This window comes from Periophthalmus magnuspinnatus, chromosome 22, assembly GCF_009829125.3.
Source record: "Periophthalmus magnuspinnatus isolate fPerMag1 chromosome 22, fPerMag1.2.pri, whole genome shotgun sequence".
Classification (NCBI taxonomy): Eukaryota; Metazoa; Chordata; class Actinopteri; order Gobiiformes; family Gobiidae; genus Periophthalmus; species Periophthalmus magnuspinnatus.
In genome coordinates, this window is record NC_047147.1 from 12,305,290 (window position 1) to 12,322,284 (window position 16,995).

The following is a 16,995-nucleotide window of genomic DNA, read 5'->3' on the forward strand; positions in this document are numbered from 1 at the left end:
GTATTATTTCAGTAACAAAAACATCTATACTTGAATATGATGCCATACTGTGGAGATTTCCAGACAAAACAATAACATCTTGATGGAGACAAACTAGTGTCTCACTGGGGGTAGGCCATAGTGTACTTTCAAGTTCACATTGTTTGCGGTTGTGTTGCCTCCTTGATACCAAATACTTCCAGGACCACTTTATCTTCCAAACTATAATGTAAAAGTGTATTTTGAGCCACTGACCAAACACACAGAATTCCTTTAAAACTAGAGTATTTTAGTGTTTAGTGAATTATTTATTTTTTGTGCATAAATATTTTGTTATTCAATAATTTTGAAATATAATGTTATTATTCGACTAAACAAAGATGCTTTTTCACCTGAATGATGATTTTTCAAACCACCACTTATGTCCACCTATTATTGTGATTATGCATGAGCACAAATTCTAATAAAACAGCATATTAATGCAATTTTGTTTTCTGTGAGAGATTGTGTGTAGACAAGAAAGCACCGCTATCTATGAACACCCATTACAATAAATTATTCCTGCCTGAGTGCCTTTCCCGCGCAATTAAAAGTACTGTTTGTAAAGTGCATGTGACTGATGTAGAAATGGAAATACCTGTGCCCCATCCCTGTTCAATGAGAGAGACTGAGAGCTCATCTTTGGCAGATCAAAGCCCAGCCACTCCACAGTGGATGGTCTGCGGGCCCTCCTGATTTATTCATTTACTAAAGCTGCAGACCTTCTGTTGAACTGACCATTTTACAGTAGTACAGAGTTTGGAGTAGGGCGACACGTTTTTGGAGAAAAAAATCAAAATGCAATTGTGATAAGATCTGTGATATCTTTGAAAAGCAGGATTATGTTCAGAGCGCGCATTGTAAACCCAGGAACATTAAAGTTTAAGCAAAGATTGAAATATGAACTGATAAACTAATTCAAGAATCCCATGAATTTCAGAAACTACAGGTACGAGATGTTTCTGTAAAAATAAAGGATATTTTGTTCTTTGCAGAGAACATTGTGTTATCTAAATAATTGCAGCCTTTGTGGTTTGACAGCTGCGCCAACTCAAATAGCGCGATACATTGTGTATCCCTAGTTTGGATCATCATCTTACCATTGTGTTTTATAGTGAAAATATCTTCTTGTGCAAGCAGGTTGTCCACATGGGCTGGGCGTGTGAGAGTCCAGAGGGAGGCAGCTCTGGTCGGACAACAGCGTTCAAGTTCCTGGCACTGCGAGGGCCATACTTTTTTATATTCAGAACTCCACCGGTAAGAAGACAGTCATTTAAATTCTGTCCTGCATTGCTTGATTTGTTGACATCTAGGAGAAATCTGTCTTGTTACATTTCAGTATTGGGGTTATTTAAGCATGGGGCTGGGCAATAGTGACAAAAATGAATATCTATAACTATATTTTAGCTATCCATCCAAAAAGTGCCAAAACATGGTTGCGGTTCAAATATTGTACAAAAAGTGAACAGACTTTAAAATTACCCATGAAAGTGTAGAAATATCTATGTTTAAAAGATTGTACTGCAACATTGTTTTATTATTATTTTATTTTTTAATCAGCTCCTTTTGCATATTTAGTTTTTATTTTTATTTTATTTTAGATGATATTTTAAAAACAACAATATAAGATACATATACATAAGAACAAGATATTACCGATGGTACATTATATCTCCCACCGGTAGTTGAGCCTCTTCACACATCATTTGAAGTACTGTCCACATTGCTAATTTACATGGACAAGGCATAAGCTGCTATACCATCTTCAGTAATTTGTTCTTCAGAGGCTCATCTGTAAGGGACCATCCCTCATCTCCTCCTGGGATCAGCCTTTATCATGGCTCTATCTGCCTCATACATTGATAGAAGAGCAGTTGTGGAGACAAACATCACAGATATTGGGTGAAAATATAAAACAGATCTATGGGTCACAACCGCCCCGGGGTAGACTGACGGAACCATGGCTATGAATCTCCGCCAGTGGTTCCCAAACCCTTTTCTCCCAGCAACCCATATATTTTACCAGTGACGTGTGGTGAGGTTCATGGCTGTTGAGGCACTGATGTCATCACAATCAGATTTACAAACATGTAAACCAGGTGTCGGAAAGTAAATTTGGCCCTGGGCCAATTTCTCTCCCAGTAAGTGACTCGGGGCCAGAATAAAAAAGAATTTCAAAATTAAAGTTCCGAAGTCCGTATGAAATAGCCCCATTAGTATGAAATAAAAAGCAAGCTGATTTTGTATTGTTTTTTTTATCCTTATTCTGGTTCTCCAATTTTCAATGGATTGAAGTAATTACGGTAAATTTCTTAACATTTCATACAACAAAAAGAGCGATTCTTTCGTCCTGTAGTCTGGAGCAAACCCTTTAGCTCCGGCGTTGGTCTTCCTTTAATTATAATCTCCTGCTTCAACCGAAAGTCCAGTTTAGAAAACTGCTTGAGCTTTAATATGTAATCTTCCTCCATTTAAAAAGTAGGGCCACTAAACTGGCCTAAACTGGACTTGCTAACTCTAAATTGTAGCTTGCTATCACTATTCTCAACAATCCTTGGGCTCACGAGTGCCCCCCAGCATGAGGCCAGGTGACTACATGCCTCACCCAGTGCCTTTTCACAGCCGCTTAAAGCAGGAGCTGTGCTGAGCACAGCACAGTCAGTCCATGGTGAGGCATGAACGGCTGGTGTCGCACGTCTCTTCTCAGTATTTGAATGGTAAATGTAAAAATTCAGCAATTTTGAATAAAAAATAAATAAATAAATTGCAAAGTTAAATAGAAAATAACTTAATAGTACAAATCATTGGATAAATATAACCATTTCTATTTCATTTCTCTGTGATGACAGGTGAGGCACGGACTCACCTGTATTTTACCCGGTGATATGTTGGTGACATCATTCTCCTACTTGGAAAAAATACTATTTTCTGGTTAATAAAGAACCACAATGATTACTAAATACTGCATTTAAACAATTAAGATGCCATTCCTTAATTCAAATTCACCAGTCTTTTCTTAGAAACCCTGGGGGTCCCTTGAAAATCTATGGGGACCTGGTTTGGGTCTTCTATTGGGAATGACTGATCTATGCTATCAGCCCATTCGACCACCAGAACGTATCACCAGTGTCAACGAGGGTTAACCAATCACAGCCCCAACATCACACAGTCCAACCTTTACCCTCCTCATCCATCACATGAAACAGCTCACACTGGTGTCTGCCTTTAACTCTGACCACTGCAGATCAGGAGCACAACAGTGGAATTTTTGGAGGTGCTCTAAGCCTGTAGTCTAGTCATCATAGTTTGGACTACATTAAGCAAACAGTCAATTTCAAGAAATTAACTGGTGTTTTCAGCCCCTCTAAAGATCTGTCCTGTAACTTTACCAAATGCTTATCGCCATGGAGTTGGACAAGTTAAATGCCATACTGTGGAACCAAGTAAAGCATTAAGATCTTCATGGAAACCTGGAAATCGAGTGGCAAACCTTCCACCACAAAAGTTACATAATGCACCTTTAACTTAACTGGACAAAGTTAAGATGTTTTGTAATTCTTAAAACTTTGTCTATAGTTGACTAAATGAATCCATCTCTCACTGTGGATCCTGGCTGCGGGATTATACGGGTATCTACTGGTTTGGTCAGCATTTTTTTTTTTTTTTTTTTTTCGTGGTGTAGTGGGAAGTATGTATTTTTTTCTTATTTATTTTTATTTTTTTATATCTAAGACTACACCAATCAATTTACTTTTGCAGTAGATAGCTCTGTGCCAGTGAAACCCAAGTCATCATTTAAAACCATAACAAGCTCTCCATCACACCCAGAACTCCTCTCAAAGGAACAAGAGGCTCCTTCTCTCAAATGTAATAACCCTCTTACTTACCTCATTGAAATTCATTTGTGGATATCTACAAGGAGCCCTTGCAATGAAGCTGTTAAATTTGTGCTACAGGGCAGAACTTGGGTATACCGTTTTGAAGTTTAGGCTATTCCTTGAAGAGCTTATCAAAATTACCAATTACTTATTTTGTGTGGTAAGTGTAAGATGTTTTAGCAGACTTGAAGTATGAAAAACTTGAGGGGTACTTGTTAGAGAGGCCCCTGCAGACAGAGCTGACAGCTAAAGCAGAGTGTGCTCTGTCTCTGTTGGCCTGTGTGCCACATGTGACACTGCTCCACTCTGGTGGCTCAGTTTGATATCACTCTTTATCTTTGAGCTTTAAATCCTGACATTAGTGGTGATTAGTGATGTCTTCTTTCTTTCTTTGCAATCTTCAGAGTGGACCATTGAAAGGCACTAAAAGTCAAGCCCCTTTTGCTCTTTGTCTGATTGAACAAGGCTATTTAATAGATAGGTTATTACAGTCACATAGCATAGTGCTTTACTCTTAATGTTTTGCCAGCTGTTGCTCAGCCAGATTTTAATTTGCACTAGAATTGTGCCAGCTTTGGCTATAATGTGAAACCTTGAATGTTTTGATGGGCCTGTGGCCCTGTGCAGTATGAAATTTCTTGATCTAGCGCTCCCCTTGAGGCCACTTCAGTGTGACCCATGTGTCTCAAACACTGTCACAATGATGTCCTCGTCCCGCCCTTTCCCTGAGACTGTCCCTTTGTGTCAGGCCTAAGCGTCAGAGTTTTGTACATTTTTTTTTTAACCAAGTAAAGTGATGTTTAAGATGATCTTTCTATTTTTTTTTTTTTTCTTTTTTTTTTAGAGGTATGGCAGTGGTATGCTCTACTGTATTTTCTTACATCATCAATATGTCATAGACTATATAAACAAAGTTATTATAAACTTGACTAATACACAAAACCAGATAATCCTTGTGATGAAAATACCAATTACTCCAGTATTAACAGTATTAATATTAATCTCCACAAGTTTCTCTGTGTTCTCTGAGTGTGAGTGTAATCAAAACAAAACAAAATGCCTCACTTAGGATCGGACAACAGCTGTGACACTGGTGCGTTCTGCATTGGTAATTATGACTGTTGTTAGTTAAATAACTGGTGTTACTTTTGACTGGTGTTAGTTATGACTGAGATTACGGTTGAAAACACATATTTTGAATCCGCCTTCTTTGTAGTTTTGTTAGTTTCAAATGCAGATCTTGCGCTGCTGTGTATTCACTGCTCACCTGTGTAACTCTGATTTGCATTAAATATGAGTGTTGAGGGGAGTAACACCATGTGCACACAGGACTGTTTTCTCTTTATTGCTTCCTCTCTGATGGTTATTTTTCAGATCAGTGCTGCTGACTGGGGACAAGCTGAAACCACATACAACCTCTATGAGGTTCTCTTCAAGGTTCACAAGGTAAGCCTCTGTTGCAAATATAATGAGTGAATTTTCATCTTGGCACAAGGTGCTTCTTTGGTTGGACAAAGAGAGCCGTCTTTGAGCTGCGTACTAAACAGGACTTTAGACTAGGTGGTACTTTGATCCAGGACAGTCCTCTTTCTGTGTGTGATTGTTCTAAGTGTGCTGATGTGCTGCAGTTGTGGATGACAGAAGACTGCTGGCTGCAGGCACGGCTGTACCTGGGCCTGGAGCACGGCCCGGAGCAGGATCACTCCCTGTGCTTCAGTATCCTGGTGGGACATGGCCAGAGCCACAGCTTCAGGGTGGAGCTGGCCTCCGACCTGGCCTGCTGGGAGAAGTCCTTCCAAAGAGCTGTCTTCATGGAGGTACAGCGGATACGAGTAAGTGGGAAAATCACAGCTGTATATGAGTTTACTCTTTTAAGGAATGGGTTAGTGAAAGGTGGTTGTCTCATTATAGCTTTAAACAAACTTGTCCCCTGTCCACAGTGGACCATAAGGGAATGTGATTCTTCCAGCTTCAGGCAATGGATGTTTACCCACTAAAATAGTTTTAATCAAACACACAGAAGATAATTATGATTTAAATGGTCTGTAGGGGGATAGTGTGTTTTCTTAAATACTTCTGTTCTTTAAGTGCCTTTAGCCTCTGTAAGAATAAGTCTTCACCTCAATGAGCCATTAAATTGCTTCTTAGGCCAATAATCCATGTGTAAAATGTAACTTATGTGGGGTGCAGCCTCAGCACTTTGTATCGGCTCAGGACTTCGTCAGCCCTTCTGTCATATAATGTTTTTATTTTGACGTTACATATTACATAATGCGGACTGTCCACTCTAAACCAATTTGGAGTTTTAGGGGAAAATTTTACCTAAAATATATGTGTCATCAGTTAATTACAATAATGACATCAAACAAGTAACACTCTGTTCCACCTTGTGATGTCATGTGGTAATACAGAAAACACTCCATTGTGTTTTAAAACTCCATACACCTTCACAAGTATCATTTGGATGATTTCAGCCCTGGAATCACCTATCTAAAGGTAAAAGGTAACTGTTAACTTGAAAACTTCCTCTTCATGACATCACACGGTGGAACAGAGCATTTTGGAGTTTTGGAGATGCAGACAGACTATTACAGGGTTACTCAAACATGTGTGAATGAAACAAAACACAACTCAGGTTTGCTTTTGATGAGGTAACAGCATTCTAACATTGCCTAAAGCTCTCAATAACCCATTTGATGTAATATAAGACCTTTAAGGACATCAAGAACGTAATGTAGGATCTATACCACTTTTTTTTTTTTTCTTTGATACTGCGTCTGTATGGTTGAAGAACGTATAATGTGTTGCAATAAGTTTAAATGTATATTTTTCTTTTCTTTCAAACAATAGTACATTTTCCATTTGCGCAGAGTGTCAGGTTACATTTAGAACTATGTACCCCATGCCAGCTTTGAATCTTCCCTTGTCATTGTTTAATTTTAGCCTAATTTCATCTTTCCACTGGCTCGTGTGCAGTCAGGCAGAGATAAGGAGTAAAAACATGATAAGGCCTAAGGGTTTTGTGGCACTGGACCCTTAAGTGGGGACATTTATAAATATTACAGAGCCGTGCACCTGTCACAGAGAGTTAGAATCACCACTGAGCTCAGAATGTGCTCAGGAGAACCTAATTATACAATGTAAATTTCAGGTTGAGTCTTGGGGTGTGATTTTTCTCAAGAGTGTTGCATGGGACCTCATACCAAAAATGTCCAATGCTTTTAATGTCTAGAGACACATAAGGTCAGCAAAAGTTCACAGGAAGTTTTGAAATGAGTTGAAGGCAACAGGGCAATAGATTTTGCTGTTGCTTGTTAGATCTTTGAACAACCTGTCAAAAAGAACGCTTGAGAAGTAGAGTCTGTAAATACTAACATTTTTAGAGTTTTGTATCGGATCTGCCTGAGTTGCACTTGGAGCTAACATATGGTTCAAACCTCCTGTTGTGGCACAGGTACAGAAAGTGCAGACATGCTTTTTTTATTGATGTATTTAGTGTAGATATATATGCAAGAAAAATCTAAATAATCTTTAGTTTTGTATGTAAAAAAGTCTTTAGTAATCCACCCAGTTTGTCTTTGGTTTTCAGTCTAAGTAATTAGACAGTGAGTGCCATCATGTGGCTGTTTACGGCTGTTCGTATAAACAAGGAGCATACATGTTCTCTTTAGTACACGGACGTTAATAACAAATAATACATTATTCATTATACAACATTTACCATGTTTTTTTTATTTTTTGGGGTACAACTCGTCTACAAAAAAACATAAGCCACAGACCTTTAATCTCAAACGAGTTGTGCCATGAGGAAATATTCGGAATAGATGTCACCAAGATGCAGCAATAAAAACATTAGGGATCTTAGTAAAAGTCTGAGGAAAGTCTCACTAAGATAACAAATTGTTTTCTCAAGGGAACCCTGGCCAACACGGATCAGTCATAACATCAACACGTTTAGACAATCACAAGAATGCATTACCTAAAAATGGTTACAAACCATAGGAGCTGAATGTGATGAAATGGTATTTTACCAGTTTTTGTACAAACTCTTGGTGCATAATACTAAAGATATACATTAGCACATATAGTTATGATATATTGTTGTACATACCAGGGTATGGATTTGAGATGTGACTTGAAGGTGAACCTGTGATGCATTTCTTATATATATTTTGTTTTTTTTGACTGTCAGAAGAGCTGTGCCTGTACCAGCGAGGTCTGAGCAGTGACATTTACACATTTAAGAACAATCATAATATAACAGTCCATTACGAAGATAAGAACAGGGGATATTTTGGCCAGATGCTCACAAATTGTTGGGAGAAATACTTGAGTCAGAAAGCTTCACATCAAAAGCAATTTGAAATCCACTTCCTCTGTGTTGTTTGATCCTAAAATAGTCTGTGTTTATTTTCAAAATCTTCCAACTTTTTCTGGAGAGATTTTTTTGAAAGCTCTGAGATTACAATGGCTCATCGCTAATGTTAACTTGGAGATATAGATTTGAAGCATCTTGCATGGATATTTAAAGAAACAAAGGTCTTTGCAAAGAGGACAGGTATTCATTTTCAGTCTATGATGCACAAAAGAACGGTAGTTTTTACCTTAAAGAAATCTTAGACTGAGACATATTTCTTCCCAGCTCAACCCTGTGTTACAATTTCTCTACAAAGGAACAAAAATGCACTCTGTAAACTCTAACTCTGTAATCTCTGAGAATTTCTACAAATTTCCAACAATACTTTATACAGAATCACAACTGCATAATCTAGGATCTTAATTATAAACTTTTAAATTGTGTGACAAAATTTATAATTAGAAATGTTCACTATTTGTTTTGGCTGTGCGTTCCTCATAAGGTGTGACAGGGTGGGACTTCTTTGAAATGTAATGGCTGGTTGGGTTTATTATTACGTGCTGTTTTCATTGAAATGATTTAAAAGCATTTGGACAGGTGCCTATGACCTATTTTTTTATTTTTTTTTATGAATGAGTCAGCAGCCATACCAATTGGATGAGTCTTGTTCTGGTTTATAAACAAACTGACACATCACTAAATTAGCTTTGCGGTTTTCTAGTTAGAGGTTACAGGAAGGTTGCATAAGTGCATTTTAAAGTGGAATCATACAACACAGCTAAACTTGTAACACATTTTATTTTTGTAAACGCTAACCATTATATCTTTCATTATTCGGTAGTCTAGAAGTTGATCAAATTTGTTGTTGACTAATCTATAAGTTTCTCAGTACAATGTTGCCCTGTCATTCTGGGAAGACTAATCGATTTCTTGGAGTTTGTCAAATTTGCAGAAGGTGAGAAGGTGAAATAAATGCTTTATGAAAATGTACGCAGTGATTTCTTCAACTAAAAGCCCTAGTGTTGTTCAGCGATGTACTACTAGTGCACTTTCCACAATTACTACTACTGTTAAGGTTACTCTGACACTATCACAGCTGTAAAAGTTTGAGTTCCCTTTGTACAGTTTGATTATGTCTTCACCTCAGATGGAGAGCTGGGGTCTGTGTAACTCTATGGGAGATTCACTGTTTCTGGAAGAAGAAATATCCAAACTTACGATCCACAAATGTTGAGCCTCATCGTTATTATATGGTATTATGTGTATCTGATTAATCTTACAGCTCTAAGGCTTTTCAGCTGACAAAACTCACTTTGGAGTTGAACAAAAGCACCACTTTCATTTCAAGAGTTTCAAGATTTTCACCTTTGTTTGTTTGCCAGATAAGGCGTTGAACTTTATGCTAGTTTTCATTTAATATATTTATAGGCCCAGTAACTACAGAATTCATTGGTGCAGTCTATACAATGACTTAAGACTGAAGTCACCTGAGGCTTTTTATGGACTCTTGGCACCTCTTGCTGATATTATATGTGTTGTGCATTCCATAAAGTAGTTTGACTGGAATCTCATTATAGCTTAAGGGTTTAAAGTGAAAACTAACTTACTATGTGTACCATTAAACAGGTCATCAAGGAATTGTAAGCACATTATATAAGCGCATTCACCATTCATCTGAAACGCCAAAGAAATTTTCCTTAAGAATATTTCCTGTTGCATTTTAAGTTGAGCTAATTCCCACTGACGGCTCTTTTCCAATTAGCGAAGTCAGTGCTTACCGCGTCACAACAAAGTCTTAGTGGGTGACAGCGGGTGCAGAAGGAAACTGCTTTACCGCTATATATTTTTTTTTTCTTTTAGCTTTTCATCCTAGTCACAGCTGAATTCGTGCCTGCGCCAAAGAAGACCAGCGCCAGGGTCTGTGAGCACGAACACAGGGCTAAAGAAGCAGCCGTGCTCTCCATCCATCCCGGGCCATCCCACTGCTCACGGCTCGGGATAATTAAAAGCGCCATGCCTTGAGTCAGAGTGTGACAAAGGAGATCTCAATCTTTTCACTTGTTGGTATTCAGACAGAGTGGCCAGCAGACTGTCACTCTGCTTTGGAGGGATACAGAGCTTCCACATGGTTGCTTCCCCAAGAGTTGTGAAAAGCTTCTTGTTTGTTTGTGCAGGGAACGCGACAAATGACTGTTAAAGATTGATGACTTCTGAAATGTGTTTCTTCTGCCAGTGTCAATTATCAGAAGCCCCGAGGCGTACTCCCGAGCCAGCAGCCGTATCACAGAGTTATAGGAGGACAGCAGTTTAGACATGGCGATTAGTCTTTGATCATCAAGACTCGAGGACCTTTTAGATTAGATTATCTGTTCAAGCGCTGATATATAGCCATTGGCAGAGATGGGTAGAGTCGGCAAAAGTTAGTAGTGTTACTTCAAAATAATATTACTGAAGTAGAAGTAGAGTCCAAGACATTGATCAAGATTTATCATTTGAAGTGAATGTAATGTAATTACCCTAAAATTAATTTTAGATGGACAAAAAGAGGTATTTTTTACGTTAATATTGTCAACGTAAAGCTTTTGCTACTTGTAGCCTACAGCGGGAAGAGTAACCAAAACTTGAACTAAAATAACAAATGTCTGGAAACTTCCCTATACATTTTTCAAAAAGCCACATGTATCATACACTTATTTTAAAAACGTCCAGCTGCATTAAGACCTGTGCATTGTGACCTGTCATGAAAAATTGCAGCATTTGAAAGGCACCAAATCTGTGATTAGGTCAAACTAAACTGATGAGTAATTAGGTTCTGCTTATTTAAGCATGATTAACTCTAAGCACCTGACAGACCGAGTTATGACAGAGCTTTGTTTCTGAGTAAATTAAAACTTAACCCAAAGTTTCTCCGAGCTGTCGTGAAGTTGCCAGGCAACGAGAGAAGAATCCAGGAAGTGTCTGTGCTAAACCAAAGAAACGTCTGAAACAGAGCTGCAGAAGTGTCACCTATGAGATTAGCACTCTTCTTTTTGTGCGTGGGAACAAGCACTGTAAATGATGCATCCTATAATAATACATGGTATACAATTAGATTCATTCACCACCTGCGCGCAGTATTAAACTGAAGACATTTTATTTCTGTACTTCCTGAATACATGGTACTTCTAAGAGCTGTTATCACTGCATCATATATACATCTACTTCAGATATGTTGAACTTGACTTAAACCACAACATTATTATTCTTATTTTATTTTATTTATCTCTATATTTGTATTCTTTTTTTTGCAGCCTTCACATCAAATGCTCAGTTTGTCTGAATTGTTCAACACTAATATGTGATTGGATGTTTATTCTGTACTAATTCCTTTTACTTTGGTAAATACTCTACAATACTTTTCCATTTACTTATGTAAGCGTTTTGGGTACTAATCCTTTATGTTAAGTGTTAAACTTAATTAACTTAATTAAACTCATTATAAATTTCTTAAGATAGTTCAGGTTAATTTGATTTGACAGACATTTGATTTGATGCCAGTATGCCAATCTTGATTACCTGTTGAACCTGAGCCTCTGACATCAGAGACTTTCACTGAAGCTGTGCCTAAAGCTGTGCTTAAAACGACACATCTAAAAACCTTGTGACTGTGAAATATTGGCTCCATAAAAGGCCTTGATGCCTCCTGATACCAACACAGTCACAAACTAACAATACAATGAATGAATGGACCCATGACCCATAACTACGAATTACATTTTACACTACATTATGTTTTTCATGCTTTTTGATTAGTTGCTGTTTTGATCACTCAAATAACTTCCATATTCCAATTTAGACTGGTATGATGTTGTAATAAAGCTCAAAATAATAATAGCAATAAAGTCAAAATCTGGACAAATATTCAGATATGTTTATGTACAAGTATAATACAATACATGAATACTTCAATTGAAATCACTTATTTTATTCTGAAATTCTCTTATAATTCCCTTTTTCAAATTCAGGTGTGAGTAGAATAATCTTGGTCATTGATTATTACAGAATAATGTTGACATGCCTATTTTGAGCCTTGTATTGATTATTATACACTCACCATAACCTCTTATCAGAACTATATTTATATTCTGTATTGCTCACAAATGCCTCTGCTGTGTCCACAGACCAAAAGCTACGTGTGCAGCAGCCAGGGCAGTGTGCTGTGCTTCACTGTGGACTTTGACTCCGGCTTCAGCTGCTCACAAGGCTCTTCCAAGGTCCAGTCTCTTCCATCATTTTGTTTTGTCTGAGCTGCTCCTCCCAGTGCTGTGCGCCTGAGGCCTGGCATTTAAATGTTATTAATATATCAGTCATCCCGATCATTACTTTCAAATTACATACACCACTTAAAAGAGAATGCTTTATGCGTGGTGTAATAAATGGATGACTTTTGTAGAGCATGTGTGAAAGGCATGTGTGTACGTCATTGCCAGAAAATCACCATATTCGGTTGAAATTACCTTGTTGCATAGGCTTGAATTGCTCAGGCAGCTTTAAGTTCAACCTACTTAACTCGTTCATTCATTTGTACAAGACATACATTAATTACAAAACTCAAATAGTTGTTTCTCATCTGATACATCACTTAACCCACTACATTTAACATTGCATAACAGTGATATAATACAGTTCAATTAGATAATAATAGAATTGTTGAAGGCTGTGTCAATGCCGTGTATTACGGTAAAAGAAACAGATCAGGAAAAGCTGCATTGCCATTGTCGGTAAACAAAATTAATTAAAGAGGTGGTATTATGTAAAATGGATAACGTTAGATAACATGTTATCTAAATGTGTTATGTGTTAGCAGTTAATACCCCATAGAAGTAAAATACCCCCTTTTTTCAAAAATAATTGAGGAATGTGTTTTGGCAAAATGGTGCAACATAAAACAGTGATTAATAATAGAATACATAATACAATACATTACAAGCTACACTGATCACTAACAGAAGGCAGTCTGTATTCCAACAATAATAATATTATGAAGCTCCATTAATTTTCTTCCGCTTATCTGGGGCTGGGTTGCAGGGGCAGCAGTCTAAGCACTGACTCCCAGACGTCTCTCACCCCAGACAGATAGGGTGAGGAGCTCAGTGACCCGTGTTTCTGAGCTCCTCACCCTATCTGTCTCTGAGGGATCACCCAGCCACCCTATGGTGGAAACGCATTTTGACCGCTTGTATCTGCGATATGGTCCTTTCGGTCATTACCCAAAGCTCATGACCACGGTGAGGGTAGGAACATAGATTGACAGGTAAATCGAGAGCTTTGCCTTTCGACTCGGCTTCAGACACCGCATCACATCACCAATCCGCCTGTCAATCGCACGCTCCATCATTCCCTCACTCATGAACAAGACCCAAAGATACTTGAACTCCTCCACTTGAGACAAGGACTCCCCACCCACCTGGAGAGGGAAAGCCACAGAGAACCATGGCCTCGGATTTGGAGGAGCTGGCCTTCATCCCATCCACTTCACACTTGGCTGCAAACCACCGCAGCACATGTTCCAGACATGAAACCCAACACTTCCTATTATAATGAAGATAATTATTTTAATTTCCTTTCCTATCTCATAGACTGTGCTGTGGCGGTACAAGTTTTCTCAACTCAAAGGCTCATCGGATGACGGAAAAACCAGGGTAAAACTCCTTTTCAAGAACACTGACAGCCAGCAAATAGACATGAAGGTATGCTCTCCATGAATGTACAGTGTCTAGTGAATGAGTCTAGCGTTGTTTAAATTGTGTTTTTCCCTTGCTGTTGTCAGGAGCTGGAGTTTGCTAACCTAACTGCGGTCCTCCACTGCATCCACTCCTTCATCGCTGCTAAAGTGGCCTCTATGGACCCTCTGTTCATGTGCACTCAGAGTTTAACTGGAAACTACACAAACTCCTGAAGACCTGTTTTCAACATGCACACCTGTGGGATTTTTATGCACAATGACGATCATGAAAACATTTTGTCCTATTTTTTTATGAAAAAGTAAAAAAGAAAAATATAATATTGTAAATTATGTATGAATCATTTGCTGTTTGGGCAACTATAAAAGTAGTCAACAAAACACTTGAAATGTGATTGGACTGAAACAGTTTTTACATTTTAAAGAACTTGCATTATATTTAACAGCCCACACAGTGTATCTTCTGTCAACTCATGTAATGGTTTCATTTCTGCCTTTTTAATAAATTGATATCCAAAGTAGAACTGCCAGTCATTCAACAAGCAAGTGAGAGGGTCCCAACTTTCTGTCTGGAGTTTGCATGTTCTCCTTGTGTCTAAGCTTTTTGACTTCTGGGCACTTTGTTTTGCCCATCAACCTAAACCTGCACAAAACCTGCACTCCTAAGCTGGATCGGGGAATTCTGGTGCTGCCTTTTGGTTAATAAATATCAATACAACTATCCAACGACATCTGTTTATCTGACAGAGACCGAAATAACCCATATTCAAAATAAGTTGAGCTAAAAGACACTGCTTTTGCCTATGGAGAGGAGCCAGCAGAGGAAGAGCACTCTGAGGGGTTTAGGGAATGTTCCACCCAAAGGAGGCATCTGGAAAGACAACACTAGAACTGTCGTTCAACTGGCCCCAGGGGAAATGTTGGAAGTGTGAGTGGAGGTTTGGGCTTGTGTAAGTGAATGGATGAAGGGAGGTTAAATGTGTGTAAACCAACAAAATTCATGTGATTGTCATTTAAATTCCCAGTTAAACCTGTTCAAGACCTCACGTACAAAACACCTCAGTCACCGGCCCCTCCCATTGTTACAAGTTACGTATTGGGGTTTCTAAGTAGGTTAATTACCAGAATTTAGGTGCTGGCATTGGTTATAGGCTGTAGAGATTATGTAAATCTGAATCACCAAAAATAGGAGGAACTTCCACCTTGCTTACATCTTTGCTCTGGGAACTGTGCCATCCCACGGTTGAAATATTACTTATGAAGTGGCTGATCCTGTTGGACGTCTCTTATATTTGCTAATCACTCTGGATTATCACAAATAAAATAAAAAATTCTCTGCATCTCCTCTTCCTCTCCTCGGCCTCTCCTCTTCCTCTTGTCTGCCTCTCCTCTTCTTTAACTCTGCCTCTCTTCTTCCTTTCCTCTGTGCCTCCTCTGTCTCTCTGCCTCTCCTCTTTCTCTCCTGTGCCTCTTTTCTCCTGTGCGTCTCATCTTCCTTTCCTCCTCCTCTGTGACTCCTCTTTCCTCTGCCTCTTCTTTTCACCTCCTCTGCCTCTCCTCCTCTCCTCCTTCTCTTCTCCTCTGCCCAGTTCTGGGTCTACAGGGGTGCACATTTATAAAAGTCTGTTGAGGCAGTTTGAGGCAGGATAAATAATGACACTTAATGGAACAGTATAGACATTTCACCCCTTTAAAACTCAAATGCTCAGTGAGTTTGGTCTGGACCCACTGCCACCTCTGCCTCTCCTTTCCCACTCCTCTTTCTCTCCTCTTCCTCTCCTCTGCCTCTCTTCTGCCTCTCCTCTGTCTCTCTTCTTCCTCTCCTCTGCCTCTCCTCTGTCTCTCCTCATCTATCTCTCCACTGCCTCTCCTCTTCCTCTTCTCTCTCTCCTCTGTCTTTCCTCTTTCTCTCCTGTCTTTTCTCTTCCTCTCATCTATCTCTCCTCTGTCTCCTCTTTCTCAACTTGTCTATCTTCTGCCCCTCCTCCTGTCCTCTCTGCCTCTCTTCCTCTTTGCCTCTTGTCCTCTCCTCTTCATCTCCTCCTCTTGTCCTCTCCTCTGCCTCTCCTCTTCCTCTCTGCCTCTTGTCCTCTCCTCTGCCTCTCCTCTTCCTCTCCTCCTCCTATCCTCTCCTCTGCTTCTCCTCCTCCTGTCCTCTCCTCTTCCTCTCCTCTCCTCTTCCTCTCCTCCTTCTGTCCTCTCCTCTTCCTCTCCTCCTCTGCCTCTCCTCCTCTTCCTCTCCTCCTCCTCTCCTGATCCCTGCCTCACACACAGTGTTGCATCAGAGCTGTGTGGAGCTCTGTTCAAGTGCTCTGCTCTGCTGTCAATGGGCCGTGACTCCACAGTCAGGGATCCTGGCACTAACTGGAGCGCTCGTGATAAGAAGTCTGACGGATTCAAAGAAAAAGACTGCGCTTGGGTGGTTTTAATACACCGAGTAGACACAACATACCATTATATTTATACACGGTTGTTTTTTATTATTATTGCAAGCACCAGTTCTGTGTATTTACATTAAGAGAAAAGATCATTCATCATAACAATAAAACTATTGGCAAACCTAAAAAAAAAAATCCCCCTCTCAGTAAAACTGACACACATTTTTTTAAACTCTGTGTAAGTTTGCATAGACATAAACATTAGGACTGTCAGAAAAATACATTTTGAATAATGATATACTGCTAGAGAGAAATACTACAATAAACACAGGATATTCCCAGTAAGCCATCATTAAATAGACCGCATCATTAAAGGGCCTGAGGTGCAACAAATAACCTGCAGAATGAATTAACAATTAACCATAGAAGTGAAATATTCTACTCTCTTAAGCTTAAATCTTACATTATTTTATATATTATTATCAGAAACCTCCAAACATAACTACTGAGTCCCAAAATATATTATTCCAGCTTTCACATATTGAACGATAAGTGGATGTAGTAATTATTGTGACAGGCTTCATAAACAAGCATGGTTAATCATAAGAACTGAACGTAATGTAGAGCCTTGGTGAGGGTCTG

The 16,995-nt window shown here is 39.0% G+C and overlaps 1 protein-coding gene across 3 annotated transcripts in view; it reads left to right on the top strand.

Moving 5' to 3' along the window:
* The window catches only part of sntg2 (syntrophin, gamma 2), a 73,141-nt gene extending 58,617 nt beyond the window's left edge, over positions 1–14,524 (top strand). For all 3 annotated transcript variants that reach the window (XM_055231236.1, XM_055231235.1, XM_055231237.1), the window contains 6 exons: positions 1,159–1,275; positions 5,271–5,342; positions 5,525–5,728; positions 12,414–12,506; positions 13,872–13,982; positions 14,063–14,524. In XM_055231236.1, the coding sequence (XP_055087211.1) occupies positions 1,159–1,275; positions 5,271–5,342; positions 5,525–5,728; positions 12,414–12,506; positions 13,872–13,982; positions 14,063–14,191 (726 nt within the window). In that variant the 3' untranslated portion in view covers positions 14,192–14,524. The remainder of the gene's footprint in view (positions 1–1,158; positions 1,276–5,270; positions 5,343–5,524; positions 5,729–12,413; positions 12,507–13,871; positions 13,983–14,062) is intronic.
* Positions 14,525–16,995: the final 2,471 nt, after the last annotated feature.